The 23679-nt window shown below is 43.3% G+C and overlaps 1 protein-coding gene across 1 annotated transcript in view; it reads right to left on the bottom strand.

The window, feature by feature from the left end:
- Positions 1 to 3281: 3281 nt before the first annotated feature.
- kcnq1.2 (potassium voltage-gated channel, KQT-like subfamily, member 1.2) overlaps positions 3282 to 23679 on the bottom strand; it is a gene marked incomplete at both ends in the record, with an annotated part of 153254 nt that continues 132856 nt past the window's right edge. The window contains one exon of the mRNA XM_080028661.1: positions 3282 to 3428. Within this exon, the coding sequence (XP_079884787.1) occupies positions 3282 to 3428 (147 nt within the window). The remainder of the gene's footprint in view (positions 3429 to 23679) is intronic.

The raw sequence follows: 23679 nt of genomic DNA on the forward strand, positions 1-23679 counted from the left end.
AAACTGCCTTTTGAAGTGGGAGTCCCTCTCTTCTCTCTGTCTAGTCTTGTAGGCTTGAGATGAAAGGGAAGCACGGGGTGACGCAGAGCGGCCCCTGCAGACGGAGGTAGCCATGGGGTCTCTCTCTCTCTCTCTTTCCCTCTTTTTTCCCTCTCTTTCTCTCTCCCTCTCTCTCTCTTTCCATGCCAAAATCCCCCAGCAGTGATAGAAAGCAGGGGAGAACAAAAGGCAACAGAGCACTGCGAGTGTGCCCCACTCCGGCCCATGTCATCTCTCTAGCTAATTGAAAAGGGCTTTGCACTCCTCTTAAAGCCTCTGGAGACCTAGCCTACAATAGTAAAAAAAAATCAATATATGATAACAAAGCCAGCCGTCTAAATAAGCGTTTACAAAAATCGTAAAGAAAATAAATATTCATCACTATTAAAAAACTAAGTTTAAAAAAAGTCATTTGACAGGACTGTGTGGGCGTGGTTCATTAAAAAGGTCTCCATGGCAACAGTCGTTGTTTTTGTAGAACAGTCATTGGTTCAAAATTCTTATTGTGTAACAAGAACCAAAGCAAAGCTCGCCTCGTCTAAACCAAATTTATGTAAAAGTTTATCAAACTGAAATTACAATATCTTTAATTTGGATTGATAAATATGCCTAACTCTTTTCAGATGCTTACTATCATGCAACCATACCCCAAATTACACAGTTAAAAGGATTTTGTGGATTCGGGGTTACAGGGGCTTTAACTGGTCCCTTTGCTCACTTCTGTCCTCCTCTTGCCTTCTCTCTTTCCCTCCATTTCTCTGCTGCCTGTCCACCCATCCCACAGGACGACCCTCCCTCCCTCCTCCACTCTTTCTCTCGGCAGTGGACCGTGCTGATCTTGGGACATCCCCAGTATTTCTTGGCCTTTGAAGGCAAATATAATTGAGTGGTAATACGAGACGTATTCCCTTTTTCCTCCGCATGCCTCGTCCGATGGGTTATGGAATATTGAAGTTCAAAGTAGGTGCGGTGAACGTGTTATTTTTTCTTTTTCTCTTCCCCCTCTCTCGTGGTGATTGCAGTGTGAAAGGAATTTGGTGAACTGAGGAGTCGAGGAGATTTTATTTGGACGGAAAACTCCGGGCCCAATGGCTTACCTTGACCCGACTCGGCTCGAGACTTTTGCACAAACCGGCCAAGTATTTGGCTATACTGCGAGACAGGTTTTCCCCCTCCAACCAAAGCAAATGGTGGAATAGATGAGCTGGTAATCAAATTCCTTAGCGAGTCAAGTAGAACAGGCCAGAGCGTAATGAAATGGGAGTATTTATTATTTACAGCGGAGCTACAGTACAGAGTAGGGTGTGCGTGAATATCCTCTACAATCATTTCCATCCATCTGTACAACAGCAGCCTCACTCTCTTGTGTTTTTCTCATCACTCCAACAAGCAGACTAATGTTCCAGAATTGATCTTTCCACATGATAATAAATACAGTGCAATAAGGCAATGTTTCTATTTACAACTCTTATAAAACTGTACAGGACAACAGACAGATATGCATCACGGTGTGTCACAACATGAGTCCTAAATATTAGAGTGCCTTTTAAAATACAACAAATTGTAACGCAAGATAAATAATAATGGCTATTTTCTTCAACCATCTCAAAAAAAAAAAAAAATATATAGTGCAGAGAGAAAGCCTCTCATCTTTCCCCCATTTTCTTCTTCTTCACCCCTCTTTTGTGTGTGCATCCGTCTTTTCAGGAATGTGCATTCTATAATTATGGGAAGCCTTTCATACAGTAGCTACATGGCCAGAGTTAGTTTCTATTTTCGACTTCCTACATGCCTCGGCGTTCCTGTCACATAAACTACTCGACCAGAATAGGGAACAAAGTGAGTGCATTGTCTTTTTCATTTCAAAACATACAGTATGCGGCCCGATAATTCCAAACCTCACACACGGAATCAGTGCGCCTGTTCCTCGGAGCTTACCGTTTAAAATTCTGCACATTTTCCAGTGTTTCTTTTCAGTAACCGCTCGTGCAGTGAGTAATCTCTCCCTACCCGGAATTCAGCACTTAATTAGTTCTAGAGAGAAAAAAAAGAATCAGAACTTTAATGGGGCAAATTTATTTCAAATTGCACACAGCAGTGTGAGCCCCCCCCCCCCCCCCCCCCCCGCCTGAAGAGTGTAATGGAGCATATTAAGCCTGGTGGTGGTATAGTGGTGCTGCTAAAAGTGGTTGAGATCGATATACACGTTGAAATGTCTTAGTGAAAATCCTAGAGCAACCCGAGAGACCATGTCATAACTCCGGACTGGTATTCCTGTAACACGGCACCGGGCCCTGTCACGGCAGTTTGGCTATTTTTATAAGCTTTAACGTATAGCTGTAAATCAGCACCAAGTTAGCCACCCACCAACCCCCAGACGAATTTCTTCAGTTCCATTACTTTTCTACTCCGGCCTTCCGGCCCCTAACCCTGGGCAAAGTCAACAGATAATCTGCCCGTCCCCTCCCTCGTGTTATTCGATCACTACTAACAAACAGCCGCCGCAGCCCGAGTACAGTTAGGCTGGATGGATATGTGGCTATGGAAATAACCCTGTTGTGTACTGGGGGTGTAGGACGGTGCCAAGATAATCAGAAGGATTTCGAGGAATGCCTCTGCCATGGCAGGACTCGCAGTTTTTCTCTCTCCGTGTCTTTGGGGAACTCGAGTGCTTTGATTGCATTACGACTTCATTACTGGGTTAGTTAGCCTTGGAATAATATTTGGAGTAGAGGAATGCAGCTCAGTGACAGGCCACACATAAATTAACATTATCGGAGTAGTGAGCGATTATGAAGGGGCTAAAGAGTGAAATAAATGTGTGCAGCGCGTCGTCGCTGGAATGACTGCGTGCTGCATGGGGGAAAGACTAAGGACCCACAGTAACTAGTGTGGAGGAGAAAGCTACATCTAGACAACGAAAAAAAGATACAAACAAGGGCCAAAAAAATCATCATAGGGAGGAAGTCAGGGCAGACATCTTTCTTCACTGTGGATCCAACTCCTAGTGGTTCACTCATGTCCTAGTGGACTATTAAAGTTGTTCTCTTCTCAGGGGTCAAAAGTCAATAAAAAAAAATTGGGATTGCAAATAGAAGAGAGAGGGAAAGGGTGGGGGTGGAAGACTGAGTCCACTTATTATTTGCAGGCTTGCCCCCATGTAGTTCACTGTTTAAAAAAAAAGAAGAAGTGAACTCCTGGTCGTATATCTCCGCCTCTGATAATGATGATGACGTCATGATTCACGGCCCCTCGTCCATGCTGACGCCAGCACACTTCTGGATGGTCACCCTGCGGATGGACGGCCTGGACACCAGCTCCAGCTTGGGAGGGAACTGTTCCAACAAGATCTGAAGCACTGAATCCACTTTCTGGTCCATGTGATGAACCTGCATGAGACACAAAGGGGCAAACAGGTTAGGTCAGCTGAATGACTCGCGTGATAAAGAGTCATAGGAGTATATGAATCAAACAAGAGAATGTCTAGCCAGTTTGTGCTTTTGTTTCCGATTCGCCCATCTGCCTCTTTAATAGAGTTGCCATCCCAATGACAGAGCAGTGTGACGTATAATGACATGTTATTGTGCCTGTCGCCGTCTATACCTGCTAAAGCCACTCATTACAAAAGCTGTTGAGCTATATGATCCCGGAATGGGCGGACAGTCAGACACGCTCTCACACACACATACACACACACACACACACATACACACACACACACACACCAGCACACACACCCACACACGCTGCTGTTGTTTACGCGCTTTCCCCAACTGTCAACACAGGCGTGTCACCCAACAGAGAGACGCCTCTGACAGGGCAGCGGCGGATTAACCATGGCGTGAGCACAGATGAATGGCTCCACCTGAACTACAGAGGTAAACAGACAAAAGACTGCCTGGTGACATGCAAATACAGTGACAACGTTTGCATGTACATTCATGTACACAGTCACAACCACAAAGAAGTAGGAGCACAGGCTTATTGTACACACTTCTTATAACTTCAAACAGATTCTCTGCATCTCCACAGCCTTGGCCTCTGTACTTAGTGAAGTGCATATACAGCACACACACAAGAACACACACACACACACACACACACACACACACACACACACACAACAAAACAAAGCAAAACATCATCATAAGGCTCCAAAGAAACCAAGGAAAATGATAAAGATGGCACTTCGTAAATCAAAGCCTAAACAGCGAAGCACATCAAAGAGCCATAACATCTCACGCACCAGGCACAAAAGACATATTCAGACTCCCGTCTCGGCGAGACACTGATAGCGAACAACTCCGGCCCGACTGTGGTATTTCTGGCAGGCCACAGTCAGATAGTTAACATCAATGACATTTTCATAGGCTTAAGGGTACGGCCCCTCTCCCTCCCCATCTTTTAGTGTGTGATGCCTGATGCTCCGGACGTTTTTATGGCAGAGCGGGACATTTAGCAGCGATTATTGTTGTTGAAATATGAGCCATAATAGGAAGGAGAAATGTGGAATATCAAGAATGCGTCACATAAAAAGAATGAAATCATATGCAAGCCAGCCAACGATCGGGATTTATTAACGACCGAGTGTTGTCAAAGTGACAATTTCTTTCAGTTTTTTTCACGATGAGTTGGATGAGTTGAGTTTCAAGATGTTATTATTACAAAATGTACGCTTTAGGGTTGTGTGTATCCACGGTTAAAGACGTTTCACTTAAGGTAACATTCTGCTCCAAGTTGACTTGATAGTGAAGCTTTAGTCACTTTCATGTACACTGTGCTGCCATGACATAACTATTTGATCAGTAATTTACAGTATATATACAGGAAAAGAAACAATTGCTTGTTGTTGACCCTCTGTGCCAAGGTTTGGTGATATTTTCTCCATCCACATCCACCATGACCTAAATAGTTGGGCTAAGTAGACGAAGCACGCGCTGGGCCCGGATGAAGCTTAGAGAATAATAGGCTATCATAAACATGTTGGGCAGTAATCTACAGACTTATCAACATTCTCGTTGGAGCTTAAAATGGATCAGGCATTCCTCCTGCCGTGTGTCTGAAAGGAGTGGCCCATGAGAGCCGCCGTGGAGACAAGAAAAACACAATTAGACAGGCGTGTTGCAAACACACGGGACTTATTTATCGCCACTGTTTGCGTGTGAATGTGTGTGGGGGTGTGTGTGTGTGTGTGTGTGTGTGTGTGTGTGTGTGTGTGTGTGCTCGTGCTTTTCTGGGATGGATATGAGTGATTGAGTGAGAGATGCCAAAATCGAGAGGGGGGGGGATGGTGCAAGCGCATGATTTTCAATGCGTCACGGGTGGTTGTGAGCTGGTGTGTTGCAACAGTACATGGGCCTGCGTGCGTCTCCAAGTGTGCATGTGGGTGAGAGAGGTGGCGTGATTACAAAAGAGGAAAGCAAAAGCAGGTGAGAATAAAAAAAAGTTATAGAGAAAGAAAGTTTGAGTTTTTATTCGAACCATATAACCGAACCACAATTTTTTTATACTTAATACAGATTTGGTGAAACCGTCAGAGTTTATGACTCAGCTGATGGGTCATTTCAAAGGCTGCTGTTCTTACTGTGACGCAAATACACTGTTATGTTTCCATGATTTGTGAGATTTTTCCCTTTTCCCAAATTACACAAGTTTATTGTGCTGATGACAGATGCTAAAGTAGTTCTTGCAGCTATTATCTGTTCTTTTGAACCTCTATAAGCTAAAAAACAAAACAAAAAAAACGGTAAGAAGCCAATACAGCTGTTATTTTGTGCAATTGTGTGCAGTTGTCTTGTGTGTGTTACTGTCATATACATTCGTTTCCATAAATTGACGTTCCCTATATAGGGCTACTGTATCAGGGGTGTGGTTCTTGTTATTTTGTTCACCCTGTGTGTAGTGTTTAAATGCTAGAGTTGGGTGTGGACATTGCTGTGTCATACAAACACATGTGACCCAGAGACAGGTGATGCTCCAGCTGTCCCTCTGACCACGGACAACACATGATGGGACAGTCACAAGCAGCAGGGCTGACACTTGGTCAGCAGGGGTTTCCCTCAACCCTGATAAGGTTCCTCTGACCAAGGCCCAGTCAACGAGAGAGAGAGAGAGAGAGAGAGAGAGAGAGAGAGAGAGAGAGAGAGAGAGACATGTGTCCAAGTGTGCGCTGTTTAGTCGCTTTATGTCATTTTGCCAATACTAGATGTACACAGTATTTTAAAAGATGTGAATTAACCCCAACCCAGGTAAGTATTTTGTATTTGTAGACCTTTGGATTGCCTTAATCACCCTACATAAAGATAGAAAGACTCCATCTGTGTCTCACACAGCTTATTATGTCCCTCCAAAAACTGGGGAATTACAATAAATAACTACATTGAAAAGGCTTTTGTTTCAAATCTTCATAAATTGCACACAGCAGTAGGTGACATCTTCAAAGTGCTTGTTTCGTCCAACCAAAAAACAAGGAAATGACAATATATATAATTGACATTGTTACAAACAGAGACAACACTTACATTTGGGAGTCAGAATTCAATCAAAAAGCAGTTGAAACATGAAATGGTTGAGACGTGCTATGGGAATTTGGAATATCGGCCGAAAAATGAATTCACCAAGAAAGCTTTAACGAGTCCCATGGAGGCCTTTTATCAAGCCTATCAGGCCTTTTGACCCGTATATTTCATGGACTTCCAGTCATTGCTGGTGGAGACATGGAGCACAGAGACACCGGGGGACACAGAGCTCCTGTTCACACAGGAACTCCCTTCCTGTACCACCTTTCCCCTGGGACTGTCTGTTATCTGCTACACAACAACGAACAAAGAAGTATACAACAGTAGACAAACACTCCTATTGTGTGTACACACACTCGTTTGTGCTAGTCTGCCTGTCACCTAGCAAACAACAAACAAATAAGGGGTGGGCAATGTCTGTCTGTGGCCAAAGAGCTGTAGGGGAGAGTTTAGGCAAGAGAGTCCTAATGGAAAACTAATAAAGACTTGATGTGACTAAACAACTGAACGACACCACAGGGTAAAAGGCATTAGGAGCCTAAGCGTCAACAAAGGTAACAGACCTTTTGTCCTGCAAAGCCAACTCATTATAATGTAAGTGGACAGACATTTTTGTTTTGCTACATCAGCTATGTGGAGTCCAAACGCATTATAAAATAATAAGATTCAATGATAGACGACTGACGGGGAATCTTATTTAAGACACAGACTCCATTACCAAGTTTTTGGATTTCACAAAGTGATCAAATGTGTTTTCATAAAAAGTAAAGATTGTATTTATTTACATTGTTGAACAATATAAATGACATATATATTGCATACAGTAAGCAACATGCAGCTGCAATACTTTACTTGGGAGATACAGGATACTAAATAAACTCTGTCATACAGCGTTTTTATAACATTAAAAAAATTACTCAAGAATAAAATAAAGAGGAAAATCAGAGGTCAGGAGGAGGTCAATAACTTCTCAGAAGAGAGAAGAGGTGTGTGCTTCAGTACAAATGTCATGTATGACAGCGATCCTTAATCAGCCCTCAGTCTTCACAGGCCGGCCTGAGCCGAAAGAGCGATTCACACTGCCATCTGTTGGAGAGTCATAAAGCCTGGAGGAGAAAAAGAGCTTTGGGGCTGCTATCGCTGCTATTCTCTTATCTGAGCCAAATCCTACCATCCCATGATGACTCACAAATGGAGACATGGCATGCGAGGAGGATTTGAGATTCTATATGAGGTATACAGTATAAAAAGGGAGTGCGTGGCAGCCTAGGCACGTAATGAATGGTGTGTAGGTGTTGCAAAGTGGTGTGGCTTAATTCAGCAAGGGGGGAAACCAAGGCCAGTACATGCGCCGGATCACGAAAGTCCTGGCTGGAGGAAAGTCTTTCTTTGAAACGCGCAGACACAGAGCACGTAGGCAAACAAAAAACAGCAGCCACTCTCTCTCTCTCTTTCTCTCTCTGTCACCTTTGGGGAGGACTAACTAAGGAATGAAAATGTGCAGTGAAAATATAGAGAAAACTTCAGGAGCAGAGTGGAGGAGACAGAGGTGCAGAAGCTGCCAGAAGGAAAAGACTACCAGCTCCAGGAATGTCTTGGCATCTGTGTCCGAAACCAGGGCCGCAGAGCGCTGTTTTTCCCCCCAACAAAACAAGATTCCTGTCATTGAAATGCTCTCAATCGCCACGGTGGGGACAATGGTGGGGACGGAGCATTGGACAGAGAGGGAGAGAGAGAGAGAGAGAGAGAGAGAGAGAGAGAGAGAGAGAGAGATAAGACCAGATATGAGAAAACAATCGCGCAGGTCACCGTTCCAGACATGTTCTTATGAGTGTGTCATGTGTTTTTTTCCCACACACCGCCGCCGTGACCTCAAAAGACCTGCCTGCTTGTCTGCTTCAACTTGTGTAACACCCAACACATTTTTTTTCAGAGCGTCATTCATTCTCACCTTTGTTATTATGCCTGTCTGTGTGTGTGTGTGTGTGTGTGTACTTACATGGCCCAAGCATGACTCACAAGGTCATGCTCATTCCAATTGGAAAAAGGAATCCTTTAATGATATCGCACCCTTGGGGACTTTCTGAATGACAAGGCCAGGATTTATAAAACGCTGTTATAGTTTAAACAGGAAAACATCTAGTCTAGTGTCCTAACCTTTTTCAAATAAGTGTGTTTTTCTAACTTATTCAATTGTCTTTTTCCTGTTACATTATTTTCAGTCAGCAGAATAGAGCAACATTTTTCAGATCTGGTGTGAGGGCCTTTTAAATTCACACTGCTACTGTCCAAGAATGAACTTCTTGCCACATTTAGTCATTCTCAATGTAGTTTATTCTAAACGACACCAGCATTAAAAGGTATCCTGTGGAGTTTTTCTTCTAAACAAATAAAGTTATATATTTACATTCACTGTTTCTTACCAACACCTACTGTATCTATCCCTGAAACCCAGCAAACATTTGCAAAGCCATTTTTCTTCATAAATATTTTGGAACCTGCATTGTACAAATCAACGTTTAACAGCTAGCTGTCCTCTTTTTATATGCCTTCTGGCACAGCACTACATTTCTAGGCACCTTACCTCCACCCTAAATGGAATAGTGTGAAACTGCTGGCAGCGATGTGTATTGCGGCCTTAAAGTTGGTGCATGACTTAACGACAAAACCAGTATATTCTCTAAAAAACACTGCTGCATAGCATCACTAGTGGTCAATTACATCCACAGGCACCTTTAAAGCAAGACTTTCCCTGCATTCCAAATTGCTTATTATTTCATGAGCAATGTTTACTACACTATGTACTGCAGTTATTCATTGAAATGATGCAGTGTACATGCAGTATGCATATATTTGTGACATACCGGTTTCTCATAACATTGCGCCATTCAACTTGACCCTTCAAATCCATGCAATTGCAAGTTGTCTGTTTTGGCAGCTTAGTTGCTGTGATGTTATTTGTTTTACCAACAGGTTTCCAGCTAAGACAGGCATCTGTTTGATAAACCCATTGTAAACTACCCATGCTTAAATTACACATGCACCATATAAACCAAAAAAATACATAATCCATGACTAATTCCTTATATAAGTAATGCCACTCCTTTCAAACTCAGATGACGGATGCTTTCATTCCCTGATGGTCAGCTGCCATCTTGAACAGCTTACAAGTTCAATGTACTGTTGTGTTTTATCAGCTGGCAACAGCAAAGAGCAATACGTATATCAATCCAAATTAAATTATGGTAAAGTGTTTAAATAATTCAAACACAAAGGAGGCGTTTGTGTGTAAAACAAAGAGACAAAAATGGTCTTTTCCAGTTATTTCCCCCCCTTGTTCCTTGTAAACCTAGAGTACAATAGCGGCAGCATAGGGTCAGTTCAGGTGAATTGCTTTGCCTCTACATAGATCCCCTGCGCAGCTCAACCCACACCCGCTGCCTGCTCTTTGTGTTTCACACTCTCTCTCTCTCACACACACACACACACACACACACACACACACACACACACACACACACACACACACACACACACACACACACACACACACACACACACACACACACACACACACACACACACACACACACACACACACACACCCATGTACGATCCAGCATTTTTGCTCGTAACACAATGGTCAAAGCAGAAAGAGCAACAGAGGGTGTACACACTGGCCCCGCTGGTGGGCCAATAACAAGCTAGCATTACACAGAGGTCATTATTATCATCACTGTGACAGGGCCGCATGAATGGAGAATGGAGATCAGGGGTGAGGGGAGGGGTGGGGGGAGAGAGGGAGAGAGAGAGAGGGAGAGGGAGAGAGCGATAGAGCGAGAGAGAGGAACATTCAAATAAAAAAAAAGGAAAATACATTTTAGGCAAGAAAAAATGGACACTATTGTCACTATTATTTCTGAGGGATGAGTATTATATTAGGCAGACTGTACATAATTTGACTTCTAATAATAATAATACATAAAAATGGGACTTCATTTATACAGCACACTTTAAGGTACAACAAAATCTCGCTTCTTCACTGACACATCACCCAGGAGCATTTCCACAGCTGACTGCAGCACTCCAATCCACTTCACTTCAAATTGAGAAAACATGGCAACTATTCTGGAAACTGTACTACATTGTTTAAGTTTAACTCTTTTTTCAAACAAATTAAAAAGGTAAAGGATAGGCAATGCAGTTGCATAATCGTGCTTCCTTCAATGAAGCTTGTTTATGAGTTTTGTCATTGAGTCATGTCATTACATCTTGTGCTGCCGGGCTCAGTTGATGCTCAGTGTATATTTTACAAATTAAGGTCTAGAATCAGTAATTTAATTTGCCAGATTTGGGATGGCCTCATGAGCCTACACTTTCCCATTCTCCTGCTAAAGTCGTCTAGATTTCGCTGCGTGTCGTTTGCAATTATTCAAAACCTAACTTTGAACCGCCGCGGGCTTCCAATTTCTGAGATGTTGCATGGAGCTTTCCAACCAAAGATCTGGTTAATGACAAACATCTGTCACTCTGGTGCCTGCGCTGTTATCACTTTACAGGAACATTAAGCAACAGGCCATGTCAAAAAACACTTCATAATGTAACTCAAATGGGCCCGATGGTACTATATAAAACACTATCTTTGTTGTCAATACACAAAAGAGGTGTGGAGATTGCAAACAGGGGACTTTTAGCTGTGGAAAGACGCATACAGATGCATATTTTTTCTGTGTGTAGTGACTGCACTATACACAAAACTGACCACACGGCATGCTCTTCTCCCAGGCCCCGGCTTTATAACGGCACAAGCTGAACAAAGTGCTTTTAAGATGTTCAAAGAAACCTTGTTAAATCAAAATATACGAGAAAAACAAACCACACAGATACACACTGTTAAATAGAAATGCAAACAGAAGAGGAGACATGTATGAGTGTTTAATGACAAGCATGGGCCAGCGGTTGAGAGGAGGCCAGAGGAGGAGGTGCATGGACGGAGGAGAAAAAAGCAGTCAGGCAAAACTTCAAAAGGCTCTGGTGGCCTTTATTAGCAGTTTGTTTTTGCTGCCTTTGCGAGCGTGTTGACTCATCCACTGGGCTTCTTTCATATTTGCGGGGAGGGCTAGAAGGTTGTATTCAGTTTCTGGGCCTGAACCATGATTATGAAATGTGATAGCATCTCATTATTGATGTGTTTGTGTCACTGTGAGTTTATATGTCGGCCTTCGTGAGACTAGTGCGTTACATTGGTAATGTGTTTCTGGTTATGTGCGTGTGTGTGTGTATTTCTGCGTGCAAGACTGCATGAGTGCAGAAGGGTGTAGTTAATATTAGGGAATAATTAGTTGTGAGTTCTGTGTATTGCAGAGTTTTGAGTGTGCGTACAGTTCAGGCTTCCTGCCGTGGTTCCTTCCCTAATGTAAAAATTCCACAACTTTTCCAAGAATTTCCACAACTAAAACGAAGCACTACCATGACCTTAAAATGTTCCTCCTCTCTGGTTTCTTAAGGACTCCACGGTCTGATTGCCATACAGATTGGGAAGAGCAGCTAAAAACCACCAGCTAATGCAACATAAAGTATATGTGATAAAATGTGGTATATTCATGTTGCCCGTTTGTAAAACTTCCTCCTAGAATGTATCAATCTTGGGTGCACCTGAAAGAAATTCCTGTATGTAGTTATGCTTTGTTTGAACAAATCAAGCCATTAACCAGCAGTCTCAAAGTGTATGTTTTAAAGGGCTTCCCAAGAGTTGAACTGGGGTCGGGCTTTGCAAGTCGACTGAAAATGAGCACGTGAGGGGTAGAGCGAGAACGATAGACTGCGCGAGTGAATCCTTTGCCAGGATTGTGTGGGTGTGGCCTTATCAAACGGCAACAGTGGCAACAGTGATTGTTTTTACAGAATGTTCCAGCAGAGAACTGCCGTGATTGGTTCAAAATACTTATTGTGTAATAAGAACTGGAGCAAAGCCCGCCTCATCTTAACCGAATTTCAAATGAGATATATTTGGTGGAATTTGGGGTTTACAGGGGCTGTTAAAGTGTACGTTTAAAAGAGCTTCATACGAGTTGAACCAGGGTCATGCCTTTGCAAGTTCAACTGCAAACAAGCGAGTGAGGGGGGGGGGGGGAGAGAGCAGGAACGGCGGACTGCGTGAATGAATCCTAAACCAACGTGTCAGCTGGACTCAAATTCACCAACTCCAACGAGCAACAACCGAGCCGCTCCACCAGCGGGGCGGGCCACGCTGCCAGCTGGAAGAGGAGAGCTAGCCCGGCTCAGATTCACCACGGGCCCAGGACTCTGCCAAGGAGAATGGCTTCACTTTAACGCTGGCAGATACAATATGTTCTTTGTGTTGGTAAAAAAAAAGGGCAGGAGAGAGAGATGGACAAAGAAAAGAGAGTAAGAAGAAGAAATGCAGGGTTATAAGCTGGATGGTGGCAGTGGTGTGTGGATGGGGCTGGTTCTGGACTGAAGGAGGGAGTAGGAGGAGGGAGGGAGGGAGGGAGAGAGGGAAAGGGGGAAATTGTGGTTATGTTTTAAAGAACAGGAAACCGAGTGAGAGCACCTGACCCACATGATAAGTATCAAGGGGCCGCGCCACGTGCCGCTAAACTGCAGCCAAAGCTCTTTTCTGCAGGGCTGGTGGTGATGGTGGTGGTGTGTCGAGGTGGGGGGGTGTACCGGCTAATCTCTCTTCTGAGTGGGCGCGCACTCAAAGCTGCTTTTGTTTCTGAGGGCTATACTTTCACGAGGAACGTACAATCCCCCGTGTCCACTCCTCCCCTCCTCCTCTCCTTCTCTCTTTTTTCTCTTTTTATCTATCCGTTGTTCTGAGCACACTCCTTTTCTCGTTGAAACACTGTGGGTGTTTTATTTGATTTACTGATCATTCTGTTTGGACATGACTGCGGGGCTGGGACTGAGGGAATGTGTGTGTGTGTGTGTGTGTGTGTGTGTGTGTGTGTGTGTGTGTGTGTAGCTATATATATGTGTGTGTGTGTGTGTGTGTGTGTGTGTGTGTGTGTGTGTGTGTGTGTGTGTGTGTGTGCATTTGCATCCCCATGTGGAAGTGTATGTGATCGTGAGCATACGTTCGTGTGAGGAAACACTGATGGTCTTTCATGTTGTAAGAAGGTCGAAAAAAAGAGCCATAAATTGAAACAGCCAGAGAGAGCGGTTGGCGAGGGAGAGGCTTTGATGTCGCGTTGGAGGCGCATTAGCGTTTTTCAGGTTGAGAGATGTGAGGGTCGGTGGATAAGTTACCGCAAACAAAATAAATGTGCGGCATAAACAAGCCAAAAGAGATGAATTATGTGAAGGCTACCAAGAGATAGCGCTGCTGTCAGCTCACAAGAATATGGGTGTGGGTGAGGGAGTGTTTTAGGTTTTCCTCCCCCTGTTTGTATAGGAGAAAATAATTTGTAAGTATACCATAACATAAGATATACGTTCATGAGTGTGTGTTGGAAAATATGATTGAAATATATCAGATAAATACTAAACTTTAGCATTAATATGGGTTGGAACAAAAAAAAAAAGAACTATTTATGTGTGTATTTGTGGAGGAATGTTATGTTTAAAATTGGATTCAAAATGAAAAGCATTAAAAAGAGCAATACGTTTGCTTTGATTAGAGATTGTGTCTATTATTGTGTAAATTAGATAAGAATTTAAATAAGAATTTTCTAAGTGTTTACCTAATCTTGTGAAGGCAAGAGTGTGGCCAAGTTTCAAACAATCCATCCATCCATAAACACTTCAACCTAACTGATTTCCAGGGAGCTGTCACCACACACACACACACACATAGCTATTTTAGTCCTGTGACTAAATCGATAACGTCAAGTAAACACACTGGGGGTGTGAGGAGGGAGGGAGAGAGAGAGAGAGAGACAGAGAGACAGACTAAGGGAGGGAGGGAGGGAGGGAGTGTGAAGGGCAGAAGCAGTTGCCCGATGGAACATTTGTCCTCAGCAGGGACAGCTGAACATGACTGGTCCCCAGTGTGGTGGCCCTTAGTGAAGACCGAGAACGACGGAAAACAGATTTGAACATTTATTTACGTTTACGCACATAAAAAAAGAACATACACAGTAGGGGTGGGAATCTCTTGGCACCTCACGATTCGATTCGATTCCAAGGTCAACGATTCGATTCAAAATCGATCCTCAATGCATCTCGATGCAATTTTTTTTTACGTACATACCTATGTGTGATTTTCAAAAATATATTTATATACACATCTGAGTTTGCTACTCAAAGTTTGCTAATCACTTCCTACTTTTGTGAAGATCATTAAATACAATCAACAGATGAATTACCTTCTCTAATATTGTATTAGAGAAAAAGCTTTTCTTGTCACAAATATGACTTTCTATGACCAGTGCAATAATCAATGCAGCTTGCATTTCAACACAATATGGAAGTATGTAAAAACTAAACCGATTCAGTTTAATTTTCTTTATACTCTTGTGAATCATGTTTCTATAGGATTTCTATTCTATTATTTTCTATGTCATTTCAACACATTGTGCAAAAAGTTTGGCTTGGAATTCAGCTCTCATACAAAAACGTTAACAGACACAAAGCCAGTGCAGGTCATATGGGTTTGCTGCTCTCTGCCCTTTTGTCGCCACTTTTAACAACTTGCACTTGTGTGGTGTGCATGCACAGTGGCGTAGGAAATACTAATATTAAATACTAGTAAAAAAAAAAAAAAAAAAAAAAAAAAAATTAATGAATCGATTATTAACTTTTATGAATCGATTCGGAATCGTTCGAGAGAGTATCGCGATTAATCGGAAAATCGATAATTTTTCCCACCCCTAATACACAGCATACAAATCTTGAGATGTTTCAACGCACAGACACACATGCACACGCACACTCACACACACACACAAACAAACACACACACTCCCCCGACTCCCCCTCCTGGGCCAGGCTGTGGTGACACACACATAGATAAACATTATACAGACATGTGCACACAAACAGCAAAACAAAAGAATGTGTGCTTCTACACACACACACACACACACACACACACACACACACACACACACACACACACACACACACACACACACACACACACACACACACACACACACATACTTTCTAGTTTTTTCAGGCCTCCCCTATTTGTGGTACTATTTCAACACATCCATTGAAGCCAAACACTAATATTTTCTTCACTGTGGGCTCTAATGTGGGAAGATGAATAGCCGTCACATGACTCAATCAGGACCGTCTGATTACATTCCCCTGTCTCCTTAGAGCTAATAAACAGCTCGGTGCAGGGACACACAATCTACATTTCATTAGCCCAACGCCAATGACTCCACGGGACAAAACTGTAGACTACTGGAACATTGGATCAATCACGCTCATCCATTAAAAAGGAAAAACACCCACTCATAAATACTGATATGAACCTCCACAAGTATAACAGGACCGTGACACATGCAGCAACGGCGCATGGTTTTTTGTCTTTGTGTGTTAAAAGGTAATCTATCAGTCGCCTTGTCAATACAACCGCACATTTGTGTGTATATCTTTGTGGTACAGTACGTGTGGGAGTTGATGTAATGTGATGTAATCTATTTGAACAGAGACAATGACAAAAAAAAACATTCACCATGTTTAACTAAGGAGAGATGCCATGTACAAGGGTTTAGCAAATTGCGACTCTCCACCTGTGGTCCCTGGGCAGGTAAGCAGAATAATGAGACGTGCAAGCGTGTGTACATGCACCTCAGTAAGTGATTCTGACTTTGCATCCAGGGTGTGGCCTCGCGTTTGGGGTTCACACAGGGGAGTCTTTATAAATGAGGAACACCCCTGCCCCCCTCGCCTTCTCAATGCCAGCTGCCACAACCACCAAATCCCCCCCCACCCCCCACACACACACTGCCCCGACCCCCCCTCCTGTGCCAGGCTGTGGTGGCAGCCAGCGTGGCATCGTCAGTCACCGGGGAGGTGCCATGTTACTACGGCCACTGCTGTAGGTTCGGCCACACTGTGGCTTTGTTCTCGTCATCAATAGGCTAGTCAGCCTGATATTATAAATGACAAGGGGCGTGCCAGCACTTTGGTCTAGGTTGAGGGCGACCATTGAAATGGATACTAATGGCATCGTGGGCATAATGCACAGAAAATAATTGCCCTCAACAACACAGATGGTGCTGTTTTCTAAAGGAGCTCAAATACTGACATATGGCATACATAAACATAGCTGCAGCCAATGATCGTTTTCATTACGGATACATTTAGCGATTTTGTTTGGATTATTATTTAGTCAATGGTGAACAATGCCCATCACAAGTTCTGTGAACTGAGGTGTTTATATTGCTTGTTTAATTTTCTTGATTTTGAATTTACAATGACGTAGAACCTACTTAATGTGGAATTATTGCAATTGACTATGGTGCATAGAGAGGGGCCCTTATATTCGCCTTATTTCCAAAATAAAACTGTTAATATTTGAAGATTTTTAAACTAGTTGTGATCACAAATTAAGTTATATTTGAGTAACAAATGAATTGTTGAGAATCACTTTTATCATACAAAACATGAAGTATCGGTGGTCTACAGCGGGTACCAAGCAAGCAACCATGTCGCTATTGCTCATTTTATTTTCCAAAAACTTGGTCAAACTGTCAACCAAAAAAAAAGCCTCTTAGACATGAGAGAGACACGATACAACACACGCGATGTAAACAAGAGTTGTCTGGGTACAGTGGAGGGATTTAAAGATGTGTGTGTGTGTGTGTGTGTGTGTGTGTGTGTGCGCGTCCCAGACATAGAGAATCCCCCCTCCATGCCCCACCCCCCGCCAGCTGTCTGTCCTGCCCAGACAGTGGCCCTGTGCCTGGTGCCACGGCCCCGACGGCGTGCCAGCTGATCCCTGGGCGCATGCAGGACTACAGCCTGACCCCAACCAACCCCATTTACCCCCCCATTTCAACCAGCATTAAAGCCATTCTTTTTCAGATAGAGAGCCTAATTATACTATATGACCACAGCTGGCCTCACAAACACGCACAGACCAACAAGAAAAGAGAAGGCATGTCTTGTGGAACCACTCGTCTACGTTTCCAAATATAGCATATTTCCCCCTGCCCCCCTTCAGCCTCTTGTTTTTCTTATGGTGGCGTTTTCTCCTCATCAAACGATGTGTACATGAGAGAACTAGGCAGTGCCGGTCGGGAGTCTCGCCCCATACAGACGTTTGTTTGGCTTGTTGAGGAGTTGATGTTTTGATGGCGTCTGCAAATGTTGGAGGGAAGCAGCAGCAGCAGTGGAGGAGGATGATGACGCAGACCGGAGACGCCTGGTTGGCCGGCGGCCGTGTTTAGAGACACGCCATTGGCCCACAGCGTCCGGGGAACAAACTGCCCAGAGGTCAGCGGGTCTAGGAAGCTCTCAGGAGTGCATGTGCATCGTTTAAGAAATAAATTACAAACGAGCCCGAATGGTAGAGAAATGTGAATGAAACGGCTTCCTTGTGGCAATGAGCAAATGCAGCTGGAATGAGAGCTCTGGACTCGCTTATTAGCCATTTGCAGCGGACCAGGGATGTCTGGTGTTATTCCAGAGCCAAATTTCATAATAACTCCATCAGCTCGGCTTGATGACCCTACATTCTTTCCTGAAGACCAACACTGGGGCCTGCCAGGCCTCGGCAGACAAAACAAGACATGAAACTGATAAGGCCAGATGAAACTATTCCACTCATTTGGGCCAGTCTCTGTGGCCTGCCTAATAATCTCAGTGCACTACCTCTGAAAAAGCTGCTACTGTATGGGAGTGAGTGGTTTGGCATTCTAAAAAATGGTTTAAATAAGGATTGAATTAGGAGTTACATAGTAAAACTGTCTTAAGGGATGTTCATCCACATTAGACATTGGAGACACTGCTGTCACTGTAAAGAGAATGCACACTGATTCAAGTAGGACATTGTGGGGTGTGTGGCGTTAGTGGGCTGAGCTATGACTCTGAGAACAAGGGGGGTTTGCACAGTGGGTTTAAAGGAATAGTTAAACAGTTTGCGGATTATGCTTATTATTATAATATTTTGTTTGTTTAATCTGTACCAAAAACCAAACATTAAAAACCCAAATTCCATGTTCTACAAGGGGACAATGTGCCAGACTATTCCTTGGCAGGGGCACAGTGACTTCCTGGAGTCTTTCGTCATATTTTTCCCGAAACGGTACAAATGGTACCATGTGGAATTTTCTTCCACGGTCCAAAGGAAAGTTGTGTTTACATTCAGTGTTACTCCCCCAAAATGAATTGTGTGTCCTTCCTTTTTGCTGGCACCTTACAGCATACCTGTTGATCAGTGGAATAGTGTGAAACCGTTTGCCAGATTGGACTGTTTATCGCATCCACCTTTGGTTATACGCACAAGAGATAAACAAACACATAAGCCCATTCATAGAAAAACAGCTCCATTGTGCTACCAGAGGTCAGAAACTCCACATGGGACCTTGAAGTATGATCAAAATGGTGATGGTGGAGGAAACTTTTCAACTATGAAATAAACTTTAAAAACTATGAAATACTTTTAAAAAAATGTCGTTCATCTGACGACTTATTCATTGTCGCTCTCCTGTTGCCGTCTACACACAATTTCCTGTCCACACATTTCCTGCTTTCGGGTTCAGCCAACCAGTATGTTTTTTTCGGTCTCGCAGGTATTCCAATAATGACCCGGGGAAGTGTGTTGGCCGCCAGCTTTACCTTGTTTTTTAGTCCCTCGCATTCCCTACATGGTAGCCCTTATCTGATGGTCCCTGCAGTGCACAAATAGGAAGGTATTTAATCGCAGAATCAGTAACTACTTACTTTCATTTTAGCTATATGGAAGGGGGGACTGAGGGAGGGAGAGAGAGAGAGAGAGAGAGAGAGAGATGCACAGCTGCCTGGGTACAATCGCCCTCACAGTACCTAGTCACCGTCATTCGAGAAGGCCAATTGCCTCTTGTCATCAGGGTAAAAGCTAGTAGTGGGGAAAGACACACATGCTAACCCCCCTCAACACACACACACACACACACACACACACACACACACACGTAAAAATAGAGGCCTAGTAAGCACACTGCTGCTGCCGTGAATGGCCAATACAGTATACTCATACCAGAGCTCAGACATCAACAACACAGTTAATTCATTTTGATTCATAGCACTGCTCTCAGTTGGGTTTTAAATGGATTAGAGAGCATGAATAAGACAATTCAGGGCTTGCGTTTAGCCAGAGACACTTGGGACACTGGGGTTTAAACAATCTCTCTCTCTCACACACACACACACACACACACACACACACACACAAACACACATACACACACACACACACACACACACACATGCTCTATACACATGCCAAACCCTAAGCACGCTACAAACACTGAACCACACGCTTTTCTGGTCCACCTGTTGTTCGCCCTGCAGCGATGTTTAACCCTCTCTCAGCCTACTAGCCTCCAGCTGCTGGGTTTGGGGCGACAGACGCACATGTGTACACACAGCCGCCCCCCTCTACACATGTCTGCTGCAAACCAGGCTGGGTAGTATTTTTAGCTTGTAGTAAACAGAGGGCCAGGGCTTTCATCAAACACAACCCCCCCTGGCCCTTCTCTCTTTGTCTCTGAGAGCAGTCAGAACAGATGACAGTTCTCATTTGGATGACTGTTGATCAAAAGACAAAGGAGGCAATGTGGCCCCATTCAGGAAAATGTCTGCAGGTAGCAAAAATATTTTCAAGTTGAATTCAATCTTTCTATTTTTAGCAACCACGCCACCATGGCAAACTGTTTGCCCATGTTCAAGTCAGACAGACAGAGTGAGAGACATGAAGAGACATGTCCTGCTACGGGACATGCTGGAAATATACAGAGTACAGCACTGAGGAGTCTATTTTGGGGTTCAGTCAATAGAGGAAAAAAAGTTGTGGGTATGTGCGAGGAAAAAAAGAGTGCAAGGCTAAATAAGACTTCCAAATGTATGGCCGAGCATTCGTCACTTTTTTGTGGAAAGAAAGAAAGAAAGAAAGAAAGAAAGAAAGAAAGAAAGAAAGAAAGAAAGAAAGAAAGAAAGAAAGAAAGAAAGAAAGAAAGAAAGAAAGAAAGAAAGAAAGAAAGAGAAGACTTGGCTAATTTGATGTTGTGAAATCTTCTCCCGGGTGAGCACATGCGATGAGGAGGGAGGGGAAGCCACCCAAGTTGGGCAATGGTGGGCTGAATGCCACTCCTTCTTCACAGATTGTGGTTTATAATAGAGGGAATAGCTCCGTGTCACACATCACGCCACTTGAGGTCACATTATCATGCCGCCCCGGGGCAAACATGACTCAGACAGAGCCAGCAGTGCGATCACTGTGTGAGCTTCGCTATGCACCAGACCCGTCTCACCATGCTTTTGTTGAGTCTGCACTTTGCTTTTCTGTAAAATGGAGAAAACTTGCCTGAAATCAAGTTTGCTTAGAACAGTGATCACAAACCTCTCTCTTTTGCAAATGGTATCCAAGACCTGCTGCTCAGAAATATAACAAATAAAATGCTGATCACGCCAATTTTTTTCCCTAATGCAACTCGTTTTTCGAGGGGAAATTTAAAGGTTTAGAACAAAATAAATGACCCTGATATCCCCCGGAAAACAGAGAAGAGGCCAAAACGTGAGCGGCTACAATATATAGAGAGAAAATGAGCAAATCTCTGGAAATAGGTCCATAATAGCCCTTTTCCATTGGGCTGGGCACATCCATGCCATGGAGCAACTGTTATCAGACCATTTGATGCAAACACAGCATGAATCATTTTCCATCCTTGTAGCCTACGTATATGTTTGTATGCTGTCTTTTTCAGAATGCAGTGAGTCTGTCAATTGAAATGCTTTCCATCCATTTTTCCTCTTTTACTGTTCCTCCCTGCAATATTAAAAGCTGATAGGCAGAAAATATTCATATCTCAATGCATACACCAAGTTACACAGAGCAACAGAGGTCTGTGCCAACCTTGGCTTCAATTACAATCCATGTAGCTGCTGTTTCACAATGAACACAATTTGCCAATTGACAGCTTTTAATAGGAAACAGAAGCAACAGGAAGGGAGTTTCTTCTTTCAGCAAAATACAGCTTTGATACAGCTGCAGGACCGCATTCAATTCAGATGGATGAAAATGAACAATATCTGACATTGGAATCAACTTGGAACCCCATGACCCTTGATACGTTGAGCCCAATGAAAGGGTTGGTGAACATTGTTGGGGGTCACCAATTAACATAAAGTCTTCTATCACTGCATTTATTCTTTACATTATGTGTTGACAATTTGTGTGATATAGTAAATTGTGGGGAGGTTCAACTGAGAAACTGTTCAATGTGTGTAATGTGTATCTAATATTATCCAGATGAGAACATCTGTAGCCTGTAAATCTAATATTGACATTGTTCATTATTTGCAACATTGCCTTCATTCAAGAGATATTAAAGAAATTACAACCGTGGCTCCAAATGTGAAACAAATCTTTGATGGGGGAGAATATTCTATGTAGTTTTATGGTGTAGTCTATTATCATACAACTCGTTCCTCTCTTCCTCCATACGCGCTTGTGAAAGTGTCTTCGCTGAATACTTAAGCGAGGAAACCAAAAGGACAAAAGTCACCAGAGGGGGAGGTACACATATTTGGATTACAATACTAGTCACATAATGGCCTTTTAGTGTAAATCTCAGTAGGCCAGTTGCGTTTTGTCACTTCCAGGCATGAGTAAGCAGAGGTCCACTGGCCCCTACTTCCCCAAAATGCACCCTGAGCCAGGAGATGGCTAATGAGACTCATCCCTCCTCAATGTGTGTGTGGGTGAATTCATGTGACTGAATACGTAAGTACGTAGGCGTGTGTGTGTGTGTGTGTGTGTGTGTGTATGTGGAGGTTCCTGATTCCTGAAAGTCATAACTTTTTTTCACCCACATACTGTCACACACATATAAAAAGGCCTGTCTGGTGACACAGCACTAATGACAGTGAGGGTGTATTGTGAAAACAGAGAGCTGTATGCTTTGATAGTTTTGAACAAGGCCGGAGGGTCTTAGCTCTGATCCTGATTAACCTCTCTGTAGCCAACCCCCCTAACATCCGGACATCAACTGGAGGATGCTACTAGAACAGTGGTGGTCTTGGATGTGTACATAGAAGGCAATAGTAAAGTCCAGTCATTCTCTGAGTCAACCATCATATGAATCAGACTGGACAACACTGTCAAAAAACCGCAATCACACACCAGTTTGCATTTAAAAAGGTGTTGTCAGAAAGTCTGGAAAATGCTTGTTGTCAAAATCACTTTTTGTCAAAATCAGAATATCTCCTCACGATCTGCTACCTGTTTGTAGTGTGTGTGCTCTGAAAAAAATCCAGTGTTAATACACAGCCTGGGCTCTGTAAACGGGTATGTTGTTAGCTACGGTGGGCCCCCTTTCTATACATACCAGTTTACTGAGCCTATAGGCTGTGTATTAACACTATAGTACGGACAGTTTAGCGGATAGTGAGGAGATACAGTATTCACAGATTTTGACAACAGGGTTGATTTCAATGGTAGCTTGATAACATATGAGGATTGGAGGACAATCAACAGAGGACAGTGTGACTAGCAAAGATTTTAGTCTGTGGGTAGATCAACTGCATAGCTGATTTGGGCACGAGTCATTGTAATTATTAGGAAGTTATCTCTTCCATATAACACCAAGGCCTCTCTTTGTCATATTTTCATTTCGGGGAATCATACTGGCTCTTATCCAGAGAAGCTGTGATGACTACCAAAGTAAAACATCTTAAGTAATCAAAAAATACTGCGTACAAACAGTGCACTGTTAGAAGACATTTCAAAAGGCATTAAGGTGCAGACTGGTCTATTACATGGAAAATACAAGTGGCTGTAATATTTGTACACTTCCTCTGCCCACTGAGGTCATAGAAGCAACCACAGCTATTAGCAAAAGAAACATGGCTATGATGCAAATAAAAACACCCTCCGGTCCAATGGCTTAAGTAATTGGTTGACCTCCAATGATGGGAAGGATGTCTATCCGGCTATACCCGG

The sequence above is a fragment of the Ammodytes marinus genome (assembly GCF_949987685.1).
Source record: "Ammodytes marinus genome assembly, chromosome: 5".
Classification (NCBI taxonomy): domain Eukaryota; kingdom Metazoa; phylum Chordata; class Actinopteri; order Uranoscopiformes; family Ammodytidae; genus Ammodytes; species Ammodytes marinus.